General features: G+C 42.2%; 1 protein-coding gene across 2 annotated transcripts in view; it reads left to right on the top strand.

Annotated features, from left to right (window-relative positions):
• The first annotated feature begins 899 nt into the window (after window positions 1-899).
• The window catches only part of LOC106553390 (broad substrate specificity ATP-binding cassette transporter ABCG2-like), a 37,780-nt gene continuing 16,496 nt past the window's right edge, over window positions 900-22,183 (top strand). The window contains exons 1-8 of one of the 2 annotated variants that reach the window (XM_087724091.1): window positions 900-1,167; window positions 7,392-7,600; window positions 12,709-12,768; window positions 14,868-14,982; window positions 15,084-15,236; window positions 17,682-17,839; window positions 18,459-18,610; window positions 21,012-21,110. In XM_087724091.1, coding sequence (XP_087580217.1) covers window positions 7,413-7,600; window positions 12,709-12,768; window positions 14,868-14,982; window positions 15,084-15,236; window positions 17,682-17,839; window positions 18,459-18,610; window positions 21,012-21,110 — 925 coding nt within the window. In that variant the 5' untranslated portion in view covers window positions 900-1,167; window positions 7,392-7,412. Of the gene's footprint in view, window positions 1,168-3,244; window positions 3,404-7,391; window positions 7,601-12,708; window positions 12,769-14,867; window positions 14,983-15,083; window positions 15,237-17,681; window positions 17,840-18,458; window positions 18,611-21,011; window positions 21,111-22,183 lie in introns of those variants that run through there. The other variant, XM_087724092.1, reaches the window with a different exon arrangement.

Genomic DNA, 22,183 nt, shown 5'->3' with positions numbered 1-22,183 from the left:
ATGTCCCTGGTTATTCTGTATTTGTCTCTTTTCTATAATTTATTGCGTAGGGCAGTGGTGGGTTCATACTGGCGTTCCTACCGGTTCGTGCTGACCGTGCACATGTGCCAGACGCATGCTGCGCACATGTGCGCACTTGAAAGAAACTTGCTTGGAAAGCAGCTGAGGAGCAGCAATTCAATCTGCTGCCCCTGATCAGCTGGGCTTCAGAAGCTGAAATTAAGGTAGGTATAAGCCAGGGGCAGGTGGGCGAGCCCACTTTCAAAGCAACAGGGAACCACATCGCTCTCTGCTTGACGGCAGAGTTATCGATTCGGGAGAACCAGTGCGAACCGGTAGAAACCCACCACTGGCATAAGGATTCCTACCTGTGCAATAGGAATGGAGGAATTGCCATTCTTGAAACAGCAGGTTATAAATGGAGGATGTTCTCCTGTTTTCCAAACAAACTCTTCGTGTTGGTTGGCTGGTTGGTTGGTTTCCCAGAAATCCCCAGCCTGCATTGGCAGCCCAGGATGTGTGTGCCCTTCTTCGTTCAGCTTCTTTTCTGCTTAAAGCATAGGGATATGGGTGAGGCCTGGATCTACTGCATGTTTACTCCCGTTACAGTAGAATTTCAGAGCTGGAGGCAGTGGGGAAAAATACATTTCCCTAAGCATTCTCCTTAATTTTTCTCACATGGGCGTAAACTTGCGGGCAGCCTGGATGACTCTGGAGCTTTTCTCTGAGCGTGTTTAGAGTGGGGGATCTGGGTGCATGTTCAAATGTCCATGGACCTCCTGTGGCGCCTTCTGCCTTGTGCTTGGAGCATTATCAGCCGGTGAAACAGAGACGGGCGAAAGTGTTCTTCGGTGCTAGTCCCTCCCTAAGGCAGACCTTTCACCCCTCCCTTAATTGCAGCTGGAAGGGGGAGGAGGGATGAGTCGTGATCACTTTACCAAGCGGTGCAAAAGGAATGGCTTGAATTGAAAGAGAGGAGAAACTCACTGCTTTCTCTTTGTTGTAAGGAGCGGTCTCTTGGAGGTGCCCTGGTCCGGCCCCAGACGGTGCCTTTTTGAGAGCTGTAGAAAGGCCTGCAAGTCGCAATCCATACTTTAGTTCCAGATGTGCTGTGAACACTTCATTTCATTTTCCTGCTGCTTCAGTTGCCTCTTACATTCATTGAAGGTAAGTCCAAAATGGGCATCTGGGGATTTCCCTCCCCTCTTTCCCTTTCCTTTGTGATAGTTTAGTTTTCTTTTGTTTGTTTATTTGTTTGGGTTCTAACTTCTCAGTCGTTTGCATGAATGAAAGAAAGAAAGAAAAGAAAGAAATGGTCCTTGTTAGCAGCAGCATTTGTGGGTTTCCTTACAGTTGTTCACCGCTGATAATAAACCAGTTTCTAGCTCGCGTGATTGAAACTCACCCATTTTTTTCTTTTTACAAATGCCAACTATTCTAAGTAGGGTAGGAATGTTCCATGATAGATTCATATACAGCAAAGTACCCAGATGTACTCAAGTTTTGCAATGGCCAGACTCGAAAGACATAACTGTATCATATAACTGAAAATTACAGTAATGTATATAAAAAAGAGAGATTGGACTAAAACTGAGCTAGAGGTAGAACCGTTAGGAGTCACCGGAAACCAGGCAGCCAATAAATGTAATAAATGATAATGAATCTAACCAACACTTAATCTTACTGAATAGTAATCCTGATTGTTTTTTTTTAATGCACTATTTAAAAAAAATCAAGCTGTGTTTTTCTTTTTAAAGGACTAATTCTGATGCCTTTAAAATCTGGAAGATATACACTTCCTTCGGACCTGATTAAAACTTAACTGTCCTCCCATTTTTTTTAAAGCTAACTAGAATAAAAAACATGGGACTATCTTCCCACCATATTTTGAAAGCCTAACAGTCTTCCCATTTATAATTTTTTAAAAACTAAATAGAATATTAAAAAAAACCATGGGACTATCTTCCCACAATATTTTGAAAGCCTAACAGTCTTCCCCATTTATAATTTTTAAAAAACTAAATAGAATTTAAAAAAAAACATGGGACTATCTTCCCACAATATTTTGGAAAGCTCCCTACTGTTACTGCTACTAGGGTAGTAAGCAAGGCATATTATGGAATGTGAATCCAATATTAAAGCGTAACGTTTTAACTAGTTATCACAATGGTCAGTTTAACAGTGTCTCCCCCCCACCTCCCTTTTCCTTCCCTGTGTCAATAATTTGGATCTTTTTAGGCTGATTTATTAACAAAACCGTCTATGTTGACTGGCCTTGAGAGAAGATTTTTACAGACATATTGGGTAAAAACTATACCTAACATCACCTGCATTAGCTTTATACTGAGTATTAAAGAACATCAGCACCATAACTCTCCCCATCTGGAAAGGTATAGAAATCACTTGTAATCCCTCCATTTAAAATAAATTCAGGGTATTTTTAAAAACCTGCCTTGACCCCACCGTATTTTTAAGGGAGAAATGAAATATCTCCAAAATCTCACAGTGCCTTTGCATTTTTTTTGACATACCCTGGGCTGTTCAGACTTACAATTTAGGCTTCTATACCACCAGACATTTCCCGAAAGGCGGGTTTTATTCATGTCTGGCATCATTGTGTTGAAAGAAATGTCCTTCTGGGTTCGGCTCCAAGTGGGGGGAAAAACACTGGAGACATGGAGGCTGCTTGGAAAGATGGTTTATCGGTGGACAGGACCACATGGCTTGAGTCCTGAACAGAAAAGGTGATCACATGCTTCAATGTTGGTGGAGAAAAGAGAAGGGCCGACTGAGATGCTGAAAGTCCCTGGTTTTATCCCCCTCTGGCCTTTGATCTTGAGCTTGTATTCTGATTGGTTGTCAAACTCCCATGGGGCCATGCAGGGGCAACTCTCGTGTGGAATCCAGGTTTGGTTGAGTTCTCAGATGCCATGTGGCGAGTTGGGTAAAGGGCCAATATTATCATGCCTTAATCCCATCCCCCCTGGATCTGAAGGGGAGAACTCTTTCTTATGTAAAGTGGACTAGCTTGGCTTTCTTAATGGCCCATTGACAAAGTGGGGATGGTCAGGAAGCTACAGGGAGCTATTCTGTCTTTTAAAACATGTTTCTTCCTTTTCACATCCAGAGAAATATTCTGCCTTTTCAATATTTCCTAGGATGTTTCATTTTTCTGGGAGAGGGCTGGGTGATAACTTCCTACAATTGAAAAGACACAAAAAGTGTCTCAATAGCACTTTAAAGACTCAGGCAGGCTTGACAGCAGAAGCTTTCACAGAGCTAAGTCTGGGATTGTCCTCCTTGTGGGTTATGTCAGACAGAAACCACTTATTTGCTTAAAGCCAAAGGTCGTTACAGATTAGGTAACAACTTCCATGCAAGCCACCCAGGTGAATCCCAGAAAGTAAGTATATAATTCTCTCTAATGTGCTATGCAGCTCGCTCTGTGTGTGTGTGTGTGTGTGTGTGTGTGTGCGTGTGCGTTTGTGTGTTGTGTTGTGTTTCTGGCTTTTCCCATGTGTGCATCTGGGGCTTCGAGATTGACTTCTTATGTTATGAAATCAAAGGCTTTTGTTGGCGGCTTCCTGTCTGTATAATTCTATGCTCGGAAAGGCTAATGGGGGCTTGTGGAGCACAAAGGCAAAACCTTTCCATACAGGAAAAAAAGCCATTTTAGAATACAGTTGTATGAATCAATTTGGAAATACTGTTGCTGCACAACGGATCTGTACCAGTTGCTGGGAGCGCTGTCGTAATTGGCTTTTCTTTTAATTTCGCATGCTGGCGTTCCTCTTTCATTAGTTCTGTTTTTACTTTTCTGTCCTACGTTTTAAGAATAAAGAATCATTTGGTTTTAGAGTGCTAAAGGGGAAACAGAAGCATGTTTATCCATGCGCAATTCTATATATATATATATTTGCCCTTTGATTTTTGTCACCTCTCTTTTCTTTCCTCCTTTTATCCTACCTCTTCCTAACCATCTAAATGTTTCCTTTTGGTACGGGGCAGGATTGTCACACGTTAATTTAATTATTTAATTTTCCCAACAAGGTGTTTCTCAGATGAATCTTTTGTGAATCTGGGAATTCTGGATGTTCTCAGCATATCCTGAAGGAACCAAGCCAGGGAAAACTCTACTTTGCAATAAGACAGTTTAGAAATCAGTACAAAGACTGACTGTCTGTCTGTTTGTCTTTCTTTTTTTCTTTCTTTCTTTCTTTCTTTCTTTCTTTCTTTCTTTCTTTCTTTCTTTCTTTCTTTCTTTCTTTCTTTCTTTCTTTCTTCCTTCCTTCCTTCCTTCCTATCTATCTATCTATCTATCTATCTATCTATCTATCTATCTATCTTTCTTTCTTTCTTTCTCTTTCTATCTTTCTCTTTCTATCTTTCTTTCTCCTACATGTGTATATATCAATTTTTTAAACAACAAAAATTCTTTATCCTCCCTTTCCTTTTTTCTTTTTTCGCACTTGTTCACCCCCACTCTCATTAGCTGTGTGTTATTAAATAAGTAAAAGTTAAAGAGCCACCCAGAGTTGGTTATAAGATTGGTAGCTATAGAAACATTTTAAATAAATGAATAAAAACAAAGAGAGACTTTAGAAATGAAAATTCTGGGGAAAATGGAATGATCTTCACTCCTTTAAGTATTGTTCTTGATATCATATCAGCTCAGATATAAGTACAAATGACTTTCCTTACAATTATGCTACTAGCACTTGATAGAACCATGTTTTTAGATTTTGTTTTTCCTTGAATAAGTTTCGCTTCTCATCCAAGAAACTTCTTCAAGTTCTCACTGAAGAAACTTCTGGGATGAGAAGTGAAATGTCTTCAAAGAAAAACCAGGAAGTCCAGTTGCTTCTTGAAAAGGCACCTTTGGGACAAACATGATCTGGATGACTGAGAATCTCCATAGACATTCAGTATAATATTAGCGTATCATGTATGAAAATATCCCTACTTTCTTGCCAATACAAGAAAGAGGCAGAGAAAGAGACTTCCCTGAATTTCTCAAAATTTTCATCCCAAGCTTTCAGGTCAATATCATCCTTTGCTCTTTCACATCTCTCTTTATTTTGCTTCCTGTCTTCTGCTCACTTAGCCTAAGATGTATCGTTTTTTTAAATCTTTCATTCTTGCCTTTTCCTATCCTCCTGTGTTATTTAATGCCTGCAGGATATCCTAGCTACCAAAGACCCCATCTCTGTCTGCTTCTAAATTTATATAGCAAGTTAGGACTTCCGTTTTTGTTTTTGCTGGTAACGTGAGAAAAATAAATGTCAAGAGGACTTTAAGCCATTGGTATTGTAGGAAGTTAAAACCCACTCCTCTCCAAGAAAAATTAAATATCCTAGGAAATATTGAAAAGGCAGAATATTATATTTTCCTGGATGTGAAAAGGGAGAAACACGTTTTAAACACAAAGTAAATTCCTGCAGCTTCCTGCCCACCCCCCTTTTGTCAATGGGCCATTAAGAAGCCCAAGGCAATCTATTTACATAACAAAGACCCCTCCCCTTCAGATCCAGGTCATGGAATCAAGGCATGCTAGTATTAGCCCTTTACCCAACTCACCACATGGCATCTGAGAACTGAACCAAACCTGGACTCAGCCTAGATAGTTGCCCCTGCATGGCCCAATGGGAGTCTGACACCCATTCGGAATACATTTTCTTGCACAGGAACAAGAAGCAAAGAGGTGGGGCCGAACAGAGTATTAAAAACCCAGCAAGCCCCTCCTCTTGCTTTCTCTCTTCTTCTTCTTCACCTGGAAGCATGTCATCACCTTTTTACCCAGGACCTCAAGCCCTGTGGTCCTGTCCACCATTACACCATCTTTCTAAGCAGCCTCCATGTTTCCAGTGTCTTCTTCCCCACTTGGAACTGAACCCAGAAGGACATTTCTTCCAATAGTATGTCAGTCAGGAAGTCAAAAGTCTCAATCAAAAGTCTCCTTTTCTTGACCAGCCATCTGCCATGTGCTGAGACCTTTAGAGCAGAGTGTCTGTTGATTACAGGATGTCGAGCCATAAGTAGGAATGAATGGCAAAATGTGTTTTTCAGATACAATCCGATTCACACAGCTAACATCTGTTGTCTACATGTGTTCTATGTTCTTGTAGTTGTTCCTTGGTGCCAAGAAACCTTAACTCTTGCTGAATCATAGTGGCATTGTCTCTGGCAGTGAAAAAGGACAACACATTTAAAGCCACATAATAGTTCCCTCCCCCATTCCTAGGGAAGAAAGGAGGTAGGGAGGAGAGAGAGAGAATAAAGTGATGGATAAGGTACAAATATGCAGAAGAGCCAAAAATTGTTTTTGGGAGTTGATGGTAAGATGAATTGATGTAAACATTTAATAATACAATACGATGTTGGCTATGTAATAGTATACATGTGGTTATATGTTATGAAAATAAAAAAATAAAAAACTTTATATATATATATATAAAAATTAAGAAATAGTTTCCCCCTTCCTTCCTTCCTTCCTTCCTTCCTTCCTTCCTTCCTTCCTTCCTTCCTTCCTTCCTTCCTTCCTTCCTTCCTTCCCTCCCTCCCTCCCTCCCATTATATTTCTAACTCTCTATACATGCACCCAGATAGCATTTTTTTTTAAAATGACATATATTATGTAGTGATTAAAATAAACATAATAGAAAGAAAAAACAATCAAAACCCATATAAATCCATTTAGCAGCGATATGGGCTTAAAATAAACTGAACATTACAGAAGGAAAAAAAATAATTAAAATCTATATAAAATCCATTTAGCGTTGATATGGGATTAATTAAATCCTTAAGCTTGTTAAAACTAGACCTATGGAAATAGATTGCTTCAATTTCTCATTTTTAGAATCTAAAAACTTTTCAAAAATCAATAACTGAGAGTCTTTGGGGGATATGTTTAAAAAGCAAAGTTCCAGTGTGTAATGATATTTTTTTCCATAAAGGTTTGATTCATTATTATTTTTATATTCTATTCATCCTGCTCTGGGTCAATCAATGAATGTTAAGAATACATATGGGTATATTCTTAGTATTTGGTAGATTGAGGATCCTGATATCCTAAGAGGCATTGCCTGAAATAATTTTTACAGCATAGAAAGCAGAAATCTACAATGTAGAATTGGATTGTCCATAATTGCATGTTGTTAACATTTGAACAAGTGTTAAAAAAAAGGAGTAAATTTTTTTGAGCAATATGATCAATATTTTTAAAACGGTTCAATTTATAACATAATTTTTAGGGCGTATTAATTTGCAGCCGGTGTGTTAATTGTTTAATACTGTTTATGCATTTATACTTTTTTTTTATTTGCAGGACAAAATAAAACATTAAATGAAAGACAGAGCCTCTCTGAAAAATAACACATATCTGTGTTTCCTAGGAGTAAATATAATCCAGAAAGATGTCTCAGAGCCCAGAAGTTGTTGTCCCAATGGCAGATTGCAATACAAATGGTATCCAGATTCAGACATGGAGCTCAACAAAAACCAGCACCGTTGCCTTTCGTAACATCAGCTACAGAGTGAAGACGAAGAGTGGATTTATCGGCTGTCGAAAAATACTTGAAAAAGAAATTTTGAGAGATATCAAGTATGTACATTTAGTAAGCCCACTTGCGTGTTCAGCTTGTTTTCCTTGTAGTTATCCTTAGCATTTGCATAGGATTTTTTAACATGGCTCATATGCAATATTTTGGAAACTTTTAGGACCAGATGGTGGCACTTGGATAATATCCCTGGGATTTGGAGTTTGTCTATTTTTTGAGGTTGTACTCCACTGAAGCATCAGGTGTATAATTTGAATTATTTTTTTTAGTCTGTGTGAGTGCACTTTTAAGACTCCTGGCCTGGCCTGGCCTGAATTAGTGTTCTTGGAAAGATTTCAGAAGTAGTTTGCCATTGTCTCCATCCTTGGGCTGAGAAAGAATGACTGGCCCAAGATCACACCCAACGTGGAACATGATTTCTATAATTCTTAGCCACTACACTAAATTGACTCTGATAATTTGGGCCTGCATAGCTTCATTTAGGCCCCAGTGGCTTCCGTAGTAAAGAGTGGATTTTTTCAGCTTCAGCTGATCTACTAGTTGAATCTATTCCTGGACAGTTAATATTTGAACTCTTATCTGTGATATTTATTTTACATCAACAGAAAGTTCCAATCAAGAAGGGTTCACACTCATGAGAAAAAATATAGTTTGTGTTTTTTTCCCTCTCAGGACGACAAGCTCATCTGATATTCTAGGACAGGGGTGTTAAACTCAAGGCCCGCAGGCCGGATCCGGCCCATGAGTTGCTTAGAGTGGGGCTTCCCTGGAAACAGAGAAGGACCGGCACGCGGTGCCTCTAGCGAAAATGGAGGTTGGGACGGCTGCACAAGGCCTGGCAGAGGGCTGCAGGAAGCTGTCGCAGCTGAAAACAGAGCCGAAGAGGACTGTATATGGACTGTAGGACATTGAGCTAGCCATGCCCACTTGCCCCCCCTGAGGTCAAACGCAACCCTGATGCGGCCCTCAATGAAATCGAGTTTCACACCCCTGTTCTAGGACATATCTAATCAAATGTTTATTGACTAATCTTTCTGTTAAGAATAATTTTTATGATGGCCATTGGTAAATTTCAGTGGATCGAGTCAGAGGTGGGCGTCACATAATGTAACAACCGATTCGCCCAGAACTGAAAATGTGCATGCGCGTGGCATCCAATACATGGCGATTACATAGGACGTGATAGCGCTGGGGCGGATGGGCGGGGCCAGATGCTGCTGAGAACTATCAGTTCACCCGAACTGGTCTGAACTGGCAGCAGCCCACCTCTAAATTGAGTCCAGTGGAAGCTGTGCAGCAGTGAAAAAAGTGCTGTCTTTTTTGAGGTGTACTACAGTCTCTTAGGTCATATCCCATACTTATTTTTTAAAAAATTATGAATGAAAAGAAATAGACGTGTCTTTCTATTAAGAATAATTTTTATGATGGCCATTGGTAAATTTCAGTGGATCGAGTCAGAGGTGGGTCGTTGTAAGATCGATCCAATCTGGGTTGGTCACCGGGACCAGAATCTTTATCTGTTGAGCTTTCAGAGTCATGCTGAAGGCCATCTTCAGGGAAGTTGTCTCTCACCAGAATGTCCAGTAGAGAGAAGTTCCCCGAGGATGGGCTCCAAAAACTCAGAAGATTAAACCTCTAGTCCCGCTGAAGGACTCAGTTTGGATCCTACAAAAAAATCTTTTCCTCCGAATCAGCTGGAAGAGAACAGAATATGAGATGAATCTCCAAAATCTTGTGGGCATGAAGTGTAAACCACCAGATATCACGGGGAAAAAACATGAGAAATAAGGCGTTGTCTAGCTTGGAAAGTATTAAGCAAACACGAAGTATAATAACCCAGGTTCAAACATCAGGTTCCGTTGTCTGCTGTCCTTGGGTGCTTGTTGTCTGGCTCTCCCTTTAAATGTTAACTTTCCATCATCGTTGCATCATTCCATCATTGATCTGTGTAAGGAGTTCATTACGATATGGGATCAGTGTCTGATGCTATAAATAATTAACTGAATTATATTACTCTCTGTGTGAAAAGTAAAATGTTACTCCCTGCAGAATATCCAACCAAGTACATGTACAGTAGGTAGCTAGAAACGATGTTTGATGAAAGCAGAAGTAATCAAACTTAATGACAACCATAAAAAAGTCAATGTTTCAGAGAGTATCCCTGAGGTCGCGGTTATATTTTGAAGCCAAGATTATTATTTTTCACGCAAAAACTTCTGAAAGTAGATGTAAGTTTCTGCATATTTTGATCAATGGATTTCAATTGATTACTACAGGTAGTCTTTTACTTACGATCCCAATTGAACCCAAATTTATGTTGCTAATTGAGAAATTTGTTAATTGAGTTTTGCCCCATTTTATGAACTTTCTTTCCACATTTGTTAAGTGAATCATCTGAGTGGTTATGTTAGTAGCACGGTTGTTGAGTGAATCGGGCTTCCGGGTTGACTTTGCTTCTCAGAAGGTCGCAAAAGGGGATCGCATGATCCTGGATATAGAAATATGAACCAGTTGTCCAGAATATCTACCTCCACTAGGCCGATACGATCCCATAGATTAGGCCTCCTCCGAATTCCATCAGCCGGCCAATGTCAGCTGGCAACTACCCAGAGGAGAGCCTTCTCGGTGGCTGCTCCGACCCTCTGGAACGAACTCCCCGTGGAGATTCGTACCCTCACCACCCTCCAGACCTTCCGCGTAGCCCTTAAGTCCTGGCTGTCCCAGCAGGCCTGGGGCTAAAGATTTCAACCCCACTCGAATTGTATGACTGTTGTGTTTTTAATGATGTATCGTTTTCATGTCTGTGACTCGTTTGTCCTCCCTCCCCTTGAGTTGTGAGCCGCCCTGAGTCCCCCCAGGGAAAAGGGCGGCATACAAATAAAGCATCTCAATCTCTCTCTCTCTCTCTCTCTCTCTCAATATAAGTCACATGACCATGGAGACTCTCCAATGGTCGTAAGTAAGAAAAATGATCATAAGTCACTTGTTTCAGTGCCCTTGTAACTTTGAACGGTCACTATATGAACTGTTGTAAATTGAGGACTATCTGTATCTAGATGTCTATGGAGATTCTCAGTCATCCAGTCCAGTGGTGGGATTCAAATAATTTAGCAACCGGTTCTCTGCCCTAATGACCAGCTGGGTAGGCGTGGCTTGGTGGTCATGTGACTGGTTGGGTGTGGCCAACTCAACATCACTCAGGTCGATGGGTGCTTCGCCTTAGCTGTAACAATATAATAAGGGTTAACCAGAGAGGCATTTTCTGTAAGCGGAGCAATGAAGATTAGGCTAGAAACACCAGAATGTTTCCTTCCTGCCTTCCTTACAGGATTAGCCCTGTGAAGTGGGAAAAAACACAAAATGAGATATCTTCCAACAACCGGTTCTCCCAACTGCTTAGAAAGTTAACAACCGATCCTCCCAAATAGGTGCGAACCGGCTGAATCCCACCACTGATCCAGTCATAGTTGTCCCAGAGATGCTTTTTTCAAAAGGGACTTGGACTTTCATTGTTTTTCCCTGAAGTCTTTGTGCTTCCCATCCAAGAAGCTTCTTCACTTCTTCAGTATCTAGAAGGACTTTCATTTACTCATCCAATTTTTAAACTCTGTTTGAAAAAATGCAGAAAAGCAACAATGAGAAGGATGTAGACAAGGGATGGCTAACCTTTTTGCCATTGCATGCCAAAAGTGGGGGGAGCGCAGAGGTGGGTGGGTTGTGCGCGCGCGTGCCCACACCCATAATCCTAAATACGCAATCCCCCGCGCATGCGCGCATGACCCCTTCTCGGACTTCCGGTTTGTGTGTTGGTTGTTTTTCACCCTCTGGAGGCTGAAAATGAAGGCTGAAGTCAGCTGCCAGTGCGCGCATGCGCAGTGGAGCTAACAGGGCAATGCCTCACATGCTTTAACCAATGGCTCCCTGTGCCACCTGTGGTGCGTGTGCCATAGGTTCACCATCAGGGATGTAGACAATTTATACAAGGAAAGGCACAAGCTGGATTTCCTTTTTTAGGTTAGCAAGAAAAAAAAAGCAACTAAGGCAAAGGATATCTTGGATATTAAAAAAATCATCGATTGTATGGAAAATGTGGGCAAGATTTGCAGGGTTTTGGGGCAACATTTTTTGGGTAAAATAGTCTTCCGCTACCGATAGTCCTCGATTTACAACAGTTCATTTAGTGATTGTTCGAAGTCGCAATAGCACTGAAAAAAGTGACTTACAACTCCTTTTCACACATGACTTTTGCAGCATCCCTGTGGTTCACAGTGACCACAATTCAGATGCTTGGCAACTAACTCATATTTATGGCCATTGCAGTCTTCCAGGGGGTCGAATGGTTACTGTTGTGGCCCCGCAGGAGCCGTTGGAGCTGCAAACAGACTCCCGATAGTGAGGGATCCTATGAGTCGGCTCTGGAAGATGTGGAGGACCCTGGACAGGGTTCAGACTCCGAGCAGGGACCAGAGAGGCTGGTTGGCCCACAGGAGGCGCCTGAGGCATGGAGCAGCGGTGAAAGCCAAGGGGAGTTTGTCCCTGATGTCATGCCCTGGAGCAGTGGTGAAGACGTCAGGCCCTGGAGCAGTGGGGAGGAGCTAAGTGAGGTGGTCCCGGACGCCAGGCAAAGACTGGCAGATAAGCGCCGACAGCAATTACGGAGATATAAAATATAATTGGGACCAGGTGGTTGTGATTAGGCTCCTCCCAAGAGAGTATATAAGAAGAGACTTTGGGAGGAGGCTTTTTGCAGGACACAAGCTGGAGAAGCTCTTGTGTGTATTTCTTATCTGTGGGTTGCTGCCAAAGTCTTGTCAGTGTGTTAATTTACTGTGAATAAATTGTCTAGCTTTGTGTCGGCGTGACTCACTGTAAGGAGGGGGGATCAGAACAGATTACTAAACAAATGCTTGTAATTCAAGGACCACCTGTAATGTACAGAGTATTTCTTCTGCATTGGGATTCTTCTGACTATTTTTTTAAATAAAATTTTTTTTTTCAAGAAGTTCCACAGTGGTGGAAAAACTTCCTTTAATTACGGCTTGCCTTTAACTTGCAGCTGTTGGGTATTCCACACCAGAGACCCATTTCTGACCTGAGATGCTTGTTTCTACTGGCTTAGAGAGTGATACTTTTTTGTTGGTTTGTTTTTCAGTGGAATCATGACGCCAGGACTGAATGCAATTCTGGGGCCGACAGGCAGTGGCAAATCTTCGTAAGTTTTACAGCAGTGGACAAATGTGGTTTTATAAATCTGCATTCCAAAGATGGGATTTAGCCGGTTCTGTCCGGTTCAGGAGAACTGGTAGCAGCAGCTGTGGGAGGCTCTGCCCACCCACCCCGACATAATGCGTGAGCACTGCGCATGTGTAGACGCGCGTGGGCTCTCATTTGCGAACCGGTAGGTAAGTGAATCCCACCGCTGGCGCACTCGTGCCAGAAGCCGAGGCGCTTCTACGTTGAAAGGATTAGCAAGTGACATCACCCTTGCCCAGGGTATGCCCAATTGGGGGACTCCATTGGTGGGTTCTTAGCGGTTCGGCCTGGTTCAGCAGAACTGGTAGTAGTTTGGTGGCCTGTGTCGCTGGAACCGGCAGCAACCCAGGCCTGCCACGTCCCCTGAACCACTTCTCCTTGTTTTCGGTCCTGCACATGCACAGAAATTTGTATTGCTCTGCGCATGTGCACACGACGCATCCACAAGTGAACTGGCAGTAGCAACTACCGGAACCCACCCCTGGAGGACTCCCTTTACATCCCCAGCAATAGCTGGAGCAAAGGATGGGTGCTTACACTTTCCCCCTTCCCAAGACAGCACTCGGGGTTCAAGCACAGGCTTGCTAACCTCCAACCCAGCCTCCAAACCGCAAGAGCCGCCATCTCACGGTGGTTTTCTATAATCCTTTGCTAACGAAGTAACAGAAATTACTTTGATGCCAATCATAATTTGATGCTTTGATGATGTCCTACTTCCTTTGAAATCTTAACTACCGCCGGTCTTGCAACATGAGACTAGATCATAACACTGGTGAGAGGATGGTGTAATCCTGGCTAAGGAATTCTGGGAATTGAACCTCTTAAAGTTGCCAAGGTTGAGAAACAACTGGTTTACATGCTTGAATAACAATGGCTTGCAAAATTAGACTGGGAGAGATGAGCCAGATGGATTTTGATTATCTCTGCCCAACTCCCTATCTAACCTTCCATTGCATTTCATTGAGGGTTTCCCCATAGTTGCAGATTTTTTTAAATAACCGAAATCATGCAAACCAGGGGTGGTATACACTTACCTTCCCTACTGGTTCGCAAAAGTGACCGTGTACGTTCATATTCAGTTCACATTCTGCGCATGTGCTTTTGGCGGAAAAAGGGCCTAAATGGGATGCCATAGAGCAAGGCAGGAGTTTCTACCGGTTCGCACTGGTTCTCCCGAATCGATAACTCTGCCGTCAAGCAGAGAGCAAACTGTTTCTCTGTTGCTTTGAAAGTGGGCTCGCCCGCCTGCCCCTGGCTTATACCTACCTTAATTTCAGCTTCTGAAGCCCAGCTGATCAGGGGCAGCAGATTGAATTGCCGCTCCTCAGCTGCTTTCCAAGCAAGTTTCTTTCAAGTGCGCACATGTGCGCAGCATGCGTCTGGCACATGTGCACGGTCAGCGAACCGGTAGGAATGCCAGTATGAACCCACCACTGCCCTACGCAATAAATTATAGAAAAGAGACAAATACAGAATAACCAGGGACATTGTGACCCAATGCCAATAGGTACATTGAGGAACTTCTACTGCGATTAGGATACATTGAGCTGAGAACCTAGGGAAGTAAATGAGACAGGTTTCTAGTAGTTCAGGCACCAGGAGACTGTGAGTTCTAGTCCCGCTTTAGGTCAGTCCAGAGGTGGTATTCAGCAGGTTCTGACCAGTTTTAGAGAACCGGTAGCGGAAATTTTGAGTAGTTCGGAGAACCGGTAAATACCACCTCTGGCTGGCCCTGCCCCCATCTATTCTCTGACTCCCGAGACCCAGCTGATTGAGAGGGAATGGGGATTTTGCATTAACTTTCACCTGCCACGCCCACCCAGCCACGCCCACCCAGCCATGCCATGCCCACCAATACACTCCCACAGAACTGGTAGTAAAATTTTATGAATCCCACCCCTGGTGGGCCAAGCCACCCACGATTTCCACTACTGGTTCGGGCGATCCAATCCGAACTGATAGAATACCACCTCCGGTACAAAGGTGTTAATTGCAATTGTGCGCTTTTCACTTCAGCACAATGTGGCAAACGTCATGTAATTCTGATTTCTCTTTTAGATTACTGGATATTTTAGCAGCACGGAAAGATCCTCATGGCTTAACTGGAGACGTTTTCATCAACGGTGCCCCCCAGCCTGACAATTTTAAATGCATCTCTGGCTATGTAGTACAGGTAAATTGATTATCCTTCCCTCCCATATCTTATTGCTCATCAAATTTCTGGTTTGAAGCAAATAAATGGAAATAATCTAAATGTGTCCTTTGTATCTCCAGGATGATGTTGTGATGGGGACGTTGACGGTGAGGGAAAACTTCCAGTTCTCAGCTGCACTCAGACTACCAAAAACAGTAAAAGCTCGTGAAAAAGAGGAGAGAATCAACCAGATCATCAAAGAGCTGGGATTGACAAAAGTGGCAGATTCAAAGGTAATGAAATTAAATCTCGCAGAGGATGGCATTCCATAAAGACAGCGCTAGAAATGGACTATCCTTCACTTACGTGATGATGTTAAGTGATGCTTTTGCCAGAATTTCAGAGCTGATAATTTAGGGGAGACAGATGAAAATATTCAAGCCAGATCCATTAGATCAGTGGTCCCCAATCTTTTGGGCACTAGGGACAGGTTCCACAGAGAGAGGTTTTTCCATGGGGTGAATAGAATAGAATAGGATTAACAGAGTTGGAAGGGACCTTGGAGGTCTTCTAGTCGAACCCCCTGCTCAGGCAGGAAACCCTACACCACTTCAGACAAATGGTTATCCAACATCTTCTTAAAAACATCCAGTGTTGGGGCATTCACAACTTTTGGAAGCAAGTTGTTCCACTGATTCATTGTTCTAACTGTCAGGAAATTTCTCCTCAGTTCTAAGTTGCTTCTCTCCTTGATTAGTTTCCACCCATTGCTTCTTGTCTTACCCTCAGGTGCCTTGGAGAATAGTTTGACTCCCTCTTCTTTGTGGCAACCCCTGAGATATTGGAACACTTCTATCATATCTCCCCTAGTCCTTCTTTCTATTAAAGTAGACATACCCAGTTCCTGCAACCATTCTTCATATGTTTTAGCCTCGAGTCCCCTAATCCCCTTTGTTGCTCTTCTCTGCACTCTTTCTAGAGTCTCCACATCTTTTCTACATCGTGGCAACCAAAACTGGATGCAATATTCCAAATGTGGCCTTACCAAGGCATTATAAAGTGGTATTAACACTTCATGTGATCTTGATTCTATCCCTCTGTTTATGCAGCCTAGAACTGTGTTGGCTTTTTTGGCAGCTGCTGCACACTGCTGGCTCATATTTAAATGGTTATCCACTAGGGATCCAAGATCCCTCTCACAGTTACTACTATTGAGCAAGGTACCACCTATACTGTACCTGTGCAGTTTGTTTTTCTTGCCTAAATGTAGAACCTTACTCTTTTCACCATTGAATTTCATTTTGTTAGATAGTGCCCAATGTTCAAGTCTTTCAAGATCCTTCGGTATCTTAAGCCTATCTTCTGGAGTGTTGGCTATTCCTGACAGTTTGGTGTCATCTGCAAATTTGATGAGTTCTCCATCTATCCCCTCGTCCAAGTCATGGAGGGAGCGTGGGGACTGGAGGGAGCATGGTTTCCCGTGGATGCGGCTTCCCTTGTTTGCATGGCCTGGTTTCTGGGCATGCTGTGGCCTGGCGCTGGTTCATGGGATCAGGGGTTGGAGACCCCTGCATTAGACCTTGCCTAACCTCATGCCCTAAGGTCACCAAGGCAGCCAGAATTGATAAAAAACCTTCTGGAGGGCACCAAGAGGGTGTTATAATGTCAATTGATATATATTTTCATTTGGGACCTATTACTCAGGAATATTTGTTAGCAATATAACATGATTTTCTAGATACACCATATTCAGGATTTTGTCTACAATATACATATACCCACACACATATAGAAGATCTGCCTTCATCTAGATTTGGATCTATATATCTATATGTATATCTCTCTATCTCTATATATCTGGCCCATGGCAACTTGAGAGCAGACCATGAATGCTTTACGAGTTGACACTATACTTATTCCAAAGTCTATCCCACGCCTCCCAGGACATGGGGAATATAATATTCCTCCTTTAATTTATTTGAAGTCAAACACAATTTGGCTGTGCTCTTTGTGGCATTAAAAGGGAGACCTACTGTATGATCTGTAACACTTCTGCATAATCTAACTACAATATCAACCTTTAGGAGAAGTGAAGAACAGGAGACTTACATGCTACCACGTGCTAAATTTTTACATTAAATATACAAATATGAAAATTACAAAAACTCTGCCTACTAAACTATCAGACTGAGAGAAATTGGTCTTAAGAAGATGAAGCAGTGTATTAGCTTTCTAATGAACAATGTAGAAGGAAATATGAACCAGGTTAAGAGATGATTAGACAAATAAATGGAGGTGAAGTACAGAGTGAATACTTAAACCAGATTTTATTATGGCTTGTTCTTATCATCCCTGAACTAGGGTTCAACAAACGGTTCCCAAAAGTGGCAATGTATTAACATTGTGTCTGTACTAATGTACTACTGCTAATCAATATATATTGGTTGGAATTGGAAGGGTCCTTGGTACTCTCTGAGCTTGATTGTTTTCTTGTAGACATTTTGTTAACCAAACTAGGTAACATCTTCATGATGTTATGAAACATCTGCAAGAAAACAAGCGAGCTCAGAGACCCTTCATTTCAACCCCGAGCTACAAATATTCTCCTTTATCTTCCTTTTTTTTAAAAAAAACCCAACAGATTCATATATGAGTCTTGCATTGTTGGGTGCTTAACAATCTCTGCCTGAAAATGTTTTCAAGAAGATGGTATCGTAGACATTCCCCTTTTCCTTTAGGTTGGAACTCAGTTCATTCGTGGTATATCAGGAGGAGAGAGGAAAAGGACCAATATTGGAATGGAGCTCATTACCGACCCGGCTATCTTGTTCTTAGACGAGCCAACCACTGGCCTTGATGCCAGCACCGCCAATGCCGTTTTGCTGCTGTTGAAAAGGTAATTACAAGATGAAGGCCTCCCATGCAGAAATGACAGAAGATAACTTGAGGTTTTCAAAAACACACTATACAATCGTTTGGCTGTGATGAATAAGACTCCTGTCTTGAACAAGGTTGGACAAGATGACCTCTGAGGTCCATGTCAGCCCTTTGATTCCATGATTCTATAATAGGAAATGATGCTACGCTACAGTATTTATGCTCACACATAGAATAAAAGAAGGCCATTTTCTATAACAACATCCCATTGGGAGGCTCAAGATATAATTCAGAAACAGCTTTCTTAAAAGCCCCACCCACTTCCTAGGGAAAAAAAATAAAGAGGATAATGAAAAGAAAGAGACCAGTTAAAATATTGACATTTTGCACAGCCACACAAAATGACAGATGGATAGATGGGTGTTTTAATAGGCTGACTCTGAAAACCGCTTAGAGAGGGCTATAAAGCATGTAGAACAATATATAAGTCTAAGTGCTATTGGTATTGCTAATTCATCCCCTCCCCACCAAAAAAAAATCCCAAAACCTAGGATTTGAATGATCAATAATAATTTTCAGGGTATTTTATCTTAAGGACTTAACTTTAGCTCTTTAACATTTTTCTGCTTTCTGTGCAGGATGTCCAAGCAAGGGAAAACCATTATTTTTTCCATCCATCAACCACGCTATTCCATCTTCAGGCTGTTTGATAAACTGACCTTGTTGGCTGCGGGGAGACTTTTATATCATGGACCTGCTCAGAATGCCTTAGAATACTTCAAGACCATTGGTAAGAGTCAAGAAGGCTTGACTCAGACATTTATCGAATGTCTGAATATCACCTTTTCTTTTTCAAAAAACAGATCTGGGATCTGATTTTATTTGGAACCATAATGTTGATGGAGAAGTATTTACGTCTGAGATTAGTCTTCCAAAGATTCAGTAGGACTCTTAGTTCCAAGACAACAGCAAAGGGCAAGATTGCTCATCGAGTATCAATATAAACAAAATTATAAATTACCTTGCTTAATTTAAACTTATATATTAGATCTTGGTAATTATTTGGAGAGGCTTTGCATAAAGCGATCACAGATCTTCTTCAGAGGCTCATCATATTTCGAGGCCTTCCCTCAATTTTCTTAGTACCAGGGTTGAAATCCAGAAGGTTCTGACAGGTTCTGGAGAACTAGTAGCGGAAATTTTGAGTAGTTCGGAGAACTGGCAAATGCCACCTCTGGCTGGCCCCAGAGTAGTGAGGGAATGGGGGGTTTGCAGTATCTTTCCCCTGCCATGCCCACCAATCCACACCATGCCCACCAAGCCATGCCCATAGAACTGGTAGTAAAAAAATTAGAATTGCACCACTGCTTGGTACCCCTTCTTTGTGTGCCTATGTCAGACCTGGAAGCCATCTTTTACATTTGGGTCTTTATGCTCAAAAACCTGAGGAAAAAGTTGCCACAGTGAGCCTTGTAGAAGCGTGGTCTTCAGAAGCCGTCCTCCCAAGGCTTTCTACAGTTCTATTACACAATAAATAAGATGTACCAAATACCGCAAATGTGTTTTGGAAACTTTGGAGTCTAGCAATGTACTGTTATGTAATAAAATAATTTTGGGGAAACATTTATTTAGAAGTAGCCGTGGGGGATATGTATGGAAATCAGTGACGTGCGGTGAGGTTTATAGCTGGTGAGGCATTGACACAGGGGTTTCAATTTTTTTTAGACTTGTGGACTTCGACTCCCAGAATTCCACAGCCAGGCATGCTCAGTTCCGATTTAAAGCGACAGCATTTGTTTTTCTCCTTTGCGAAAAAGTTTTATTTCATTCTTTTTCTTCTCCCTCCCCCTCCTTCCTCCCTCTCTCCCTCACTCCCCCCTCTCTCAAACAGACATACGCACACAGAGAAGTTGGATCCCTCTCTCACTCACTCACTCTCAAACAAACACAAACACAGAAGTTGGATTGGATATATTTTCCAATGGCTTGAAAGCAGCTCTTCTGCCATACCCCCCCCCCCCAAATCCCCTGCTGCCTTCCGATTCGAGCCTTTGATTGCAGGTGGAGCCATGTTGCCTTTTCAAACTTGTAATCAGTGAAGCTGGGCTTATATCGTTTTATCCAGCTCTGTGTGTGTATGTGTGTTTGAAAAGACAACGTGGCTCTGCATACAATCAAACTTTTTGAATTCCTCCCCCTCCCTCTGACCACACGTACCTTTTCCAGCTGTTTCAGAGAGGATTTCAACTCTGCTCTTGCCTGCCATCGTGAAAAGAAAAAAAAAGTAAAAGGAAAAAGGCAAGAGCTGAGGCCAGGCTGAGCTAGTTGCTGCCAGAGCCTCTAAAAAAACGCCCTCTACAGGAGGCAGGAGAACGACGTGCCTCATCTATGTCAGGAATTTTTCGGCTTTTAACCTTTGCTTAGCTCTGCTCGAGTGATCATAAAGTCAGACTAGATGAGGCACGTCGTTCTCCCACCTCCTCCTGTAGAGGGCACTTTTTAGAGGCTTTTTTAAACAGTTAAGCACTAAGCAGAGTCATCCATGGTGATTCTGGCAGCAACTAGCTCAGCCTTTTTCCTTTTACATTTTTTCTCTTTTCAGTGGTGAGGCTCTGCCTCCCCTGCCTCCCCTAACTGCACATCCCTGATGGAAATATCCTGTCCTCCTCTAAAACAGCGGCCTCCCACTTTTTGGGCACCAAAGAGCAGTTCTGTGGAGAGGTTTTTCTTGGACCATAGGAGGGACGTAGTTTCATGTGCTGCCTGCATCTAACGGATGGGACTTCGCTTGTTTGCGCAGCCTAGGTTTTGACATCCTGCGGACCAGTGCTGGTCCATGGATCGAGGGTTGGGGACCCCCGCTATAAACAATCCGCTCTTGTTCCTGTCATCAGCATTAAATCCCAAAGGAAAACAGCAGTGCCGATGCTACTAGCTTTGCTAAGGTGGAGTCCTGCATTTTTGAAACTGGTGGATAAGTTTTTTGCTTCTCCTGGAGAAATTCAGAGAAAATGTCTACCCAATTTCTCTGTCCTCAATTTTATGAATGAATCTAGGAAGCCTGTTTTGGCCCAACTCTAGCATACAGTCAGGTAGATATTTGAGGTATTGTCAGAAAAGCTTTGCCCTATGTTTTTTTATCAACCATTGAAAGGACGCAGAAGCATTTCTTTCTTTTCTTTCTTTTTGAGGTTACGAGTGTGAACCATACAATAACCCTGCTGACTTCTTCCTGGATATCATTAATGGAGACTCGACAGCTGTGGCTTCTCATAATGACACCGACAAAGGTATAGTGTGCAAAACATAGCTCCTTGTTCGGAATCTGGTATGTTATACGGAGAGGCAATCTGCTTTTTGCACTCTCAACTCTGTTGTTGAACTCCCTTAGGATTTGAATAGTGCAAATGGAACAGCAAGGAACGTATATCCAAGTATATTAGATTCCTTTGCATGTCACTATTCCCAAAGGCTGCATAGCTTCCACTAATCGTGGCGCCACAGAAAGTAGGGAAAGCTGCATCCATCATTACATAGATTATATTTTAATACCAGCCCTGATAAATGGATGCCAGAAAAATTGACCAGATTAATACTTTGTTCCACAGGGTTAATTGGACTGCATTAAACCATGGCCTTATCAAACATCTAGCTACTCTATGCATCTGGTGAAGTAGCAATAGCAATAGCTGTTAGACTTATATACCGCTTCATAGGGCTTTCAGCCCTCTCTAAGCGGTTTACAGAGTCAGCATATCGCCCCCACAGTCTGGGTCCTCATTTTACCCACCTCGGAAGGATGGAAGGCTGAGTCAACCTTGAGCCGGTGAGATTAGAACCGCTGAACTGCAGATAACAGTCAGCTGAAGTGGCCTGCAGTACTGCACCCTAACCACTGCGCCACCTCGGCTCTCAGTTCAAGTGAGTGAGCTACAGCCCACAAAAGCTGGTACCTTTTAATAAAAGTTATTACCCAAAAAAGAATAACAGAGTTGGAAGGGACCTTGGTGGTCATCTAGTCCAACCCCCTGCTCAAGCAGGAGACTCTAACATTTCAGACAAGTAACTGTCCACATTCTTCTTAAAGGCCTCCAGTGATGGAACACACTCAACTTTTGAAGGCAAGCTGTTCTCCTAATTGTTGTCACTGTTTCTCCTTAGTTCTAGGTTATTTCTCTCCTTGATTAGTTTCCCTCCATTGTTTCTTGTCTTGCCTTCTAGTAAGATACTACCAGACTCTGGATTTTTTGGCCATCATTGACCGACTTAGGTTCTTTCTACTATTTTAATCTCGGTATTGTATTGTTGTTATTTCATCTCAGATTTTAGTATGCATCACTATGAGCCACCTTTAGATGTAAAA

This window comes from Thamnophis sirtalis, unplaced genomic scaffold (assembly GCF_051295495.1).
Source record: "Thamnophis sirtalis isolate CommonGarterSnake01/CBP01778 unplaced genomic scaffold, rThaSir2_p1.2 scaffold_10, whole genome shotgun sequence".
NCBI classification, from domain to species: domain Eukaryota; kingdom Metazoa; phylum Chordata; class Lepidosauria; order Squamata; family Natricidae; genus Thamnophis; species Thamnophis sirtalis.
This window is presented reverse-complemented; position numbering and strand designations above follow the sequence as displayed.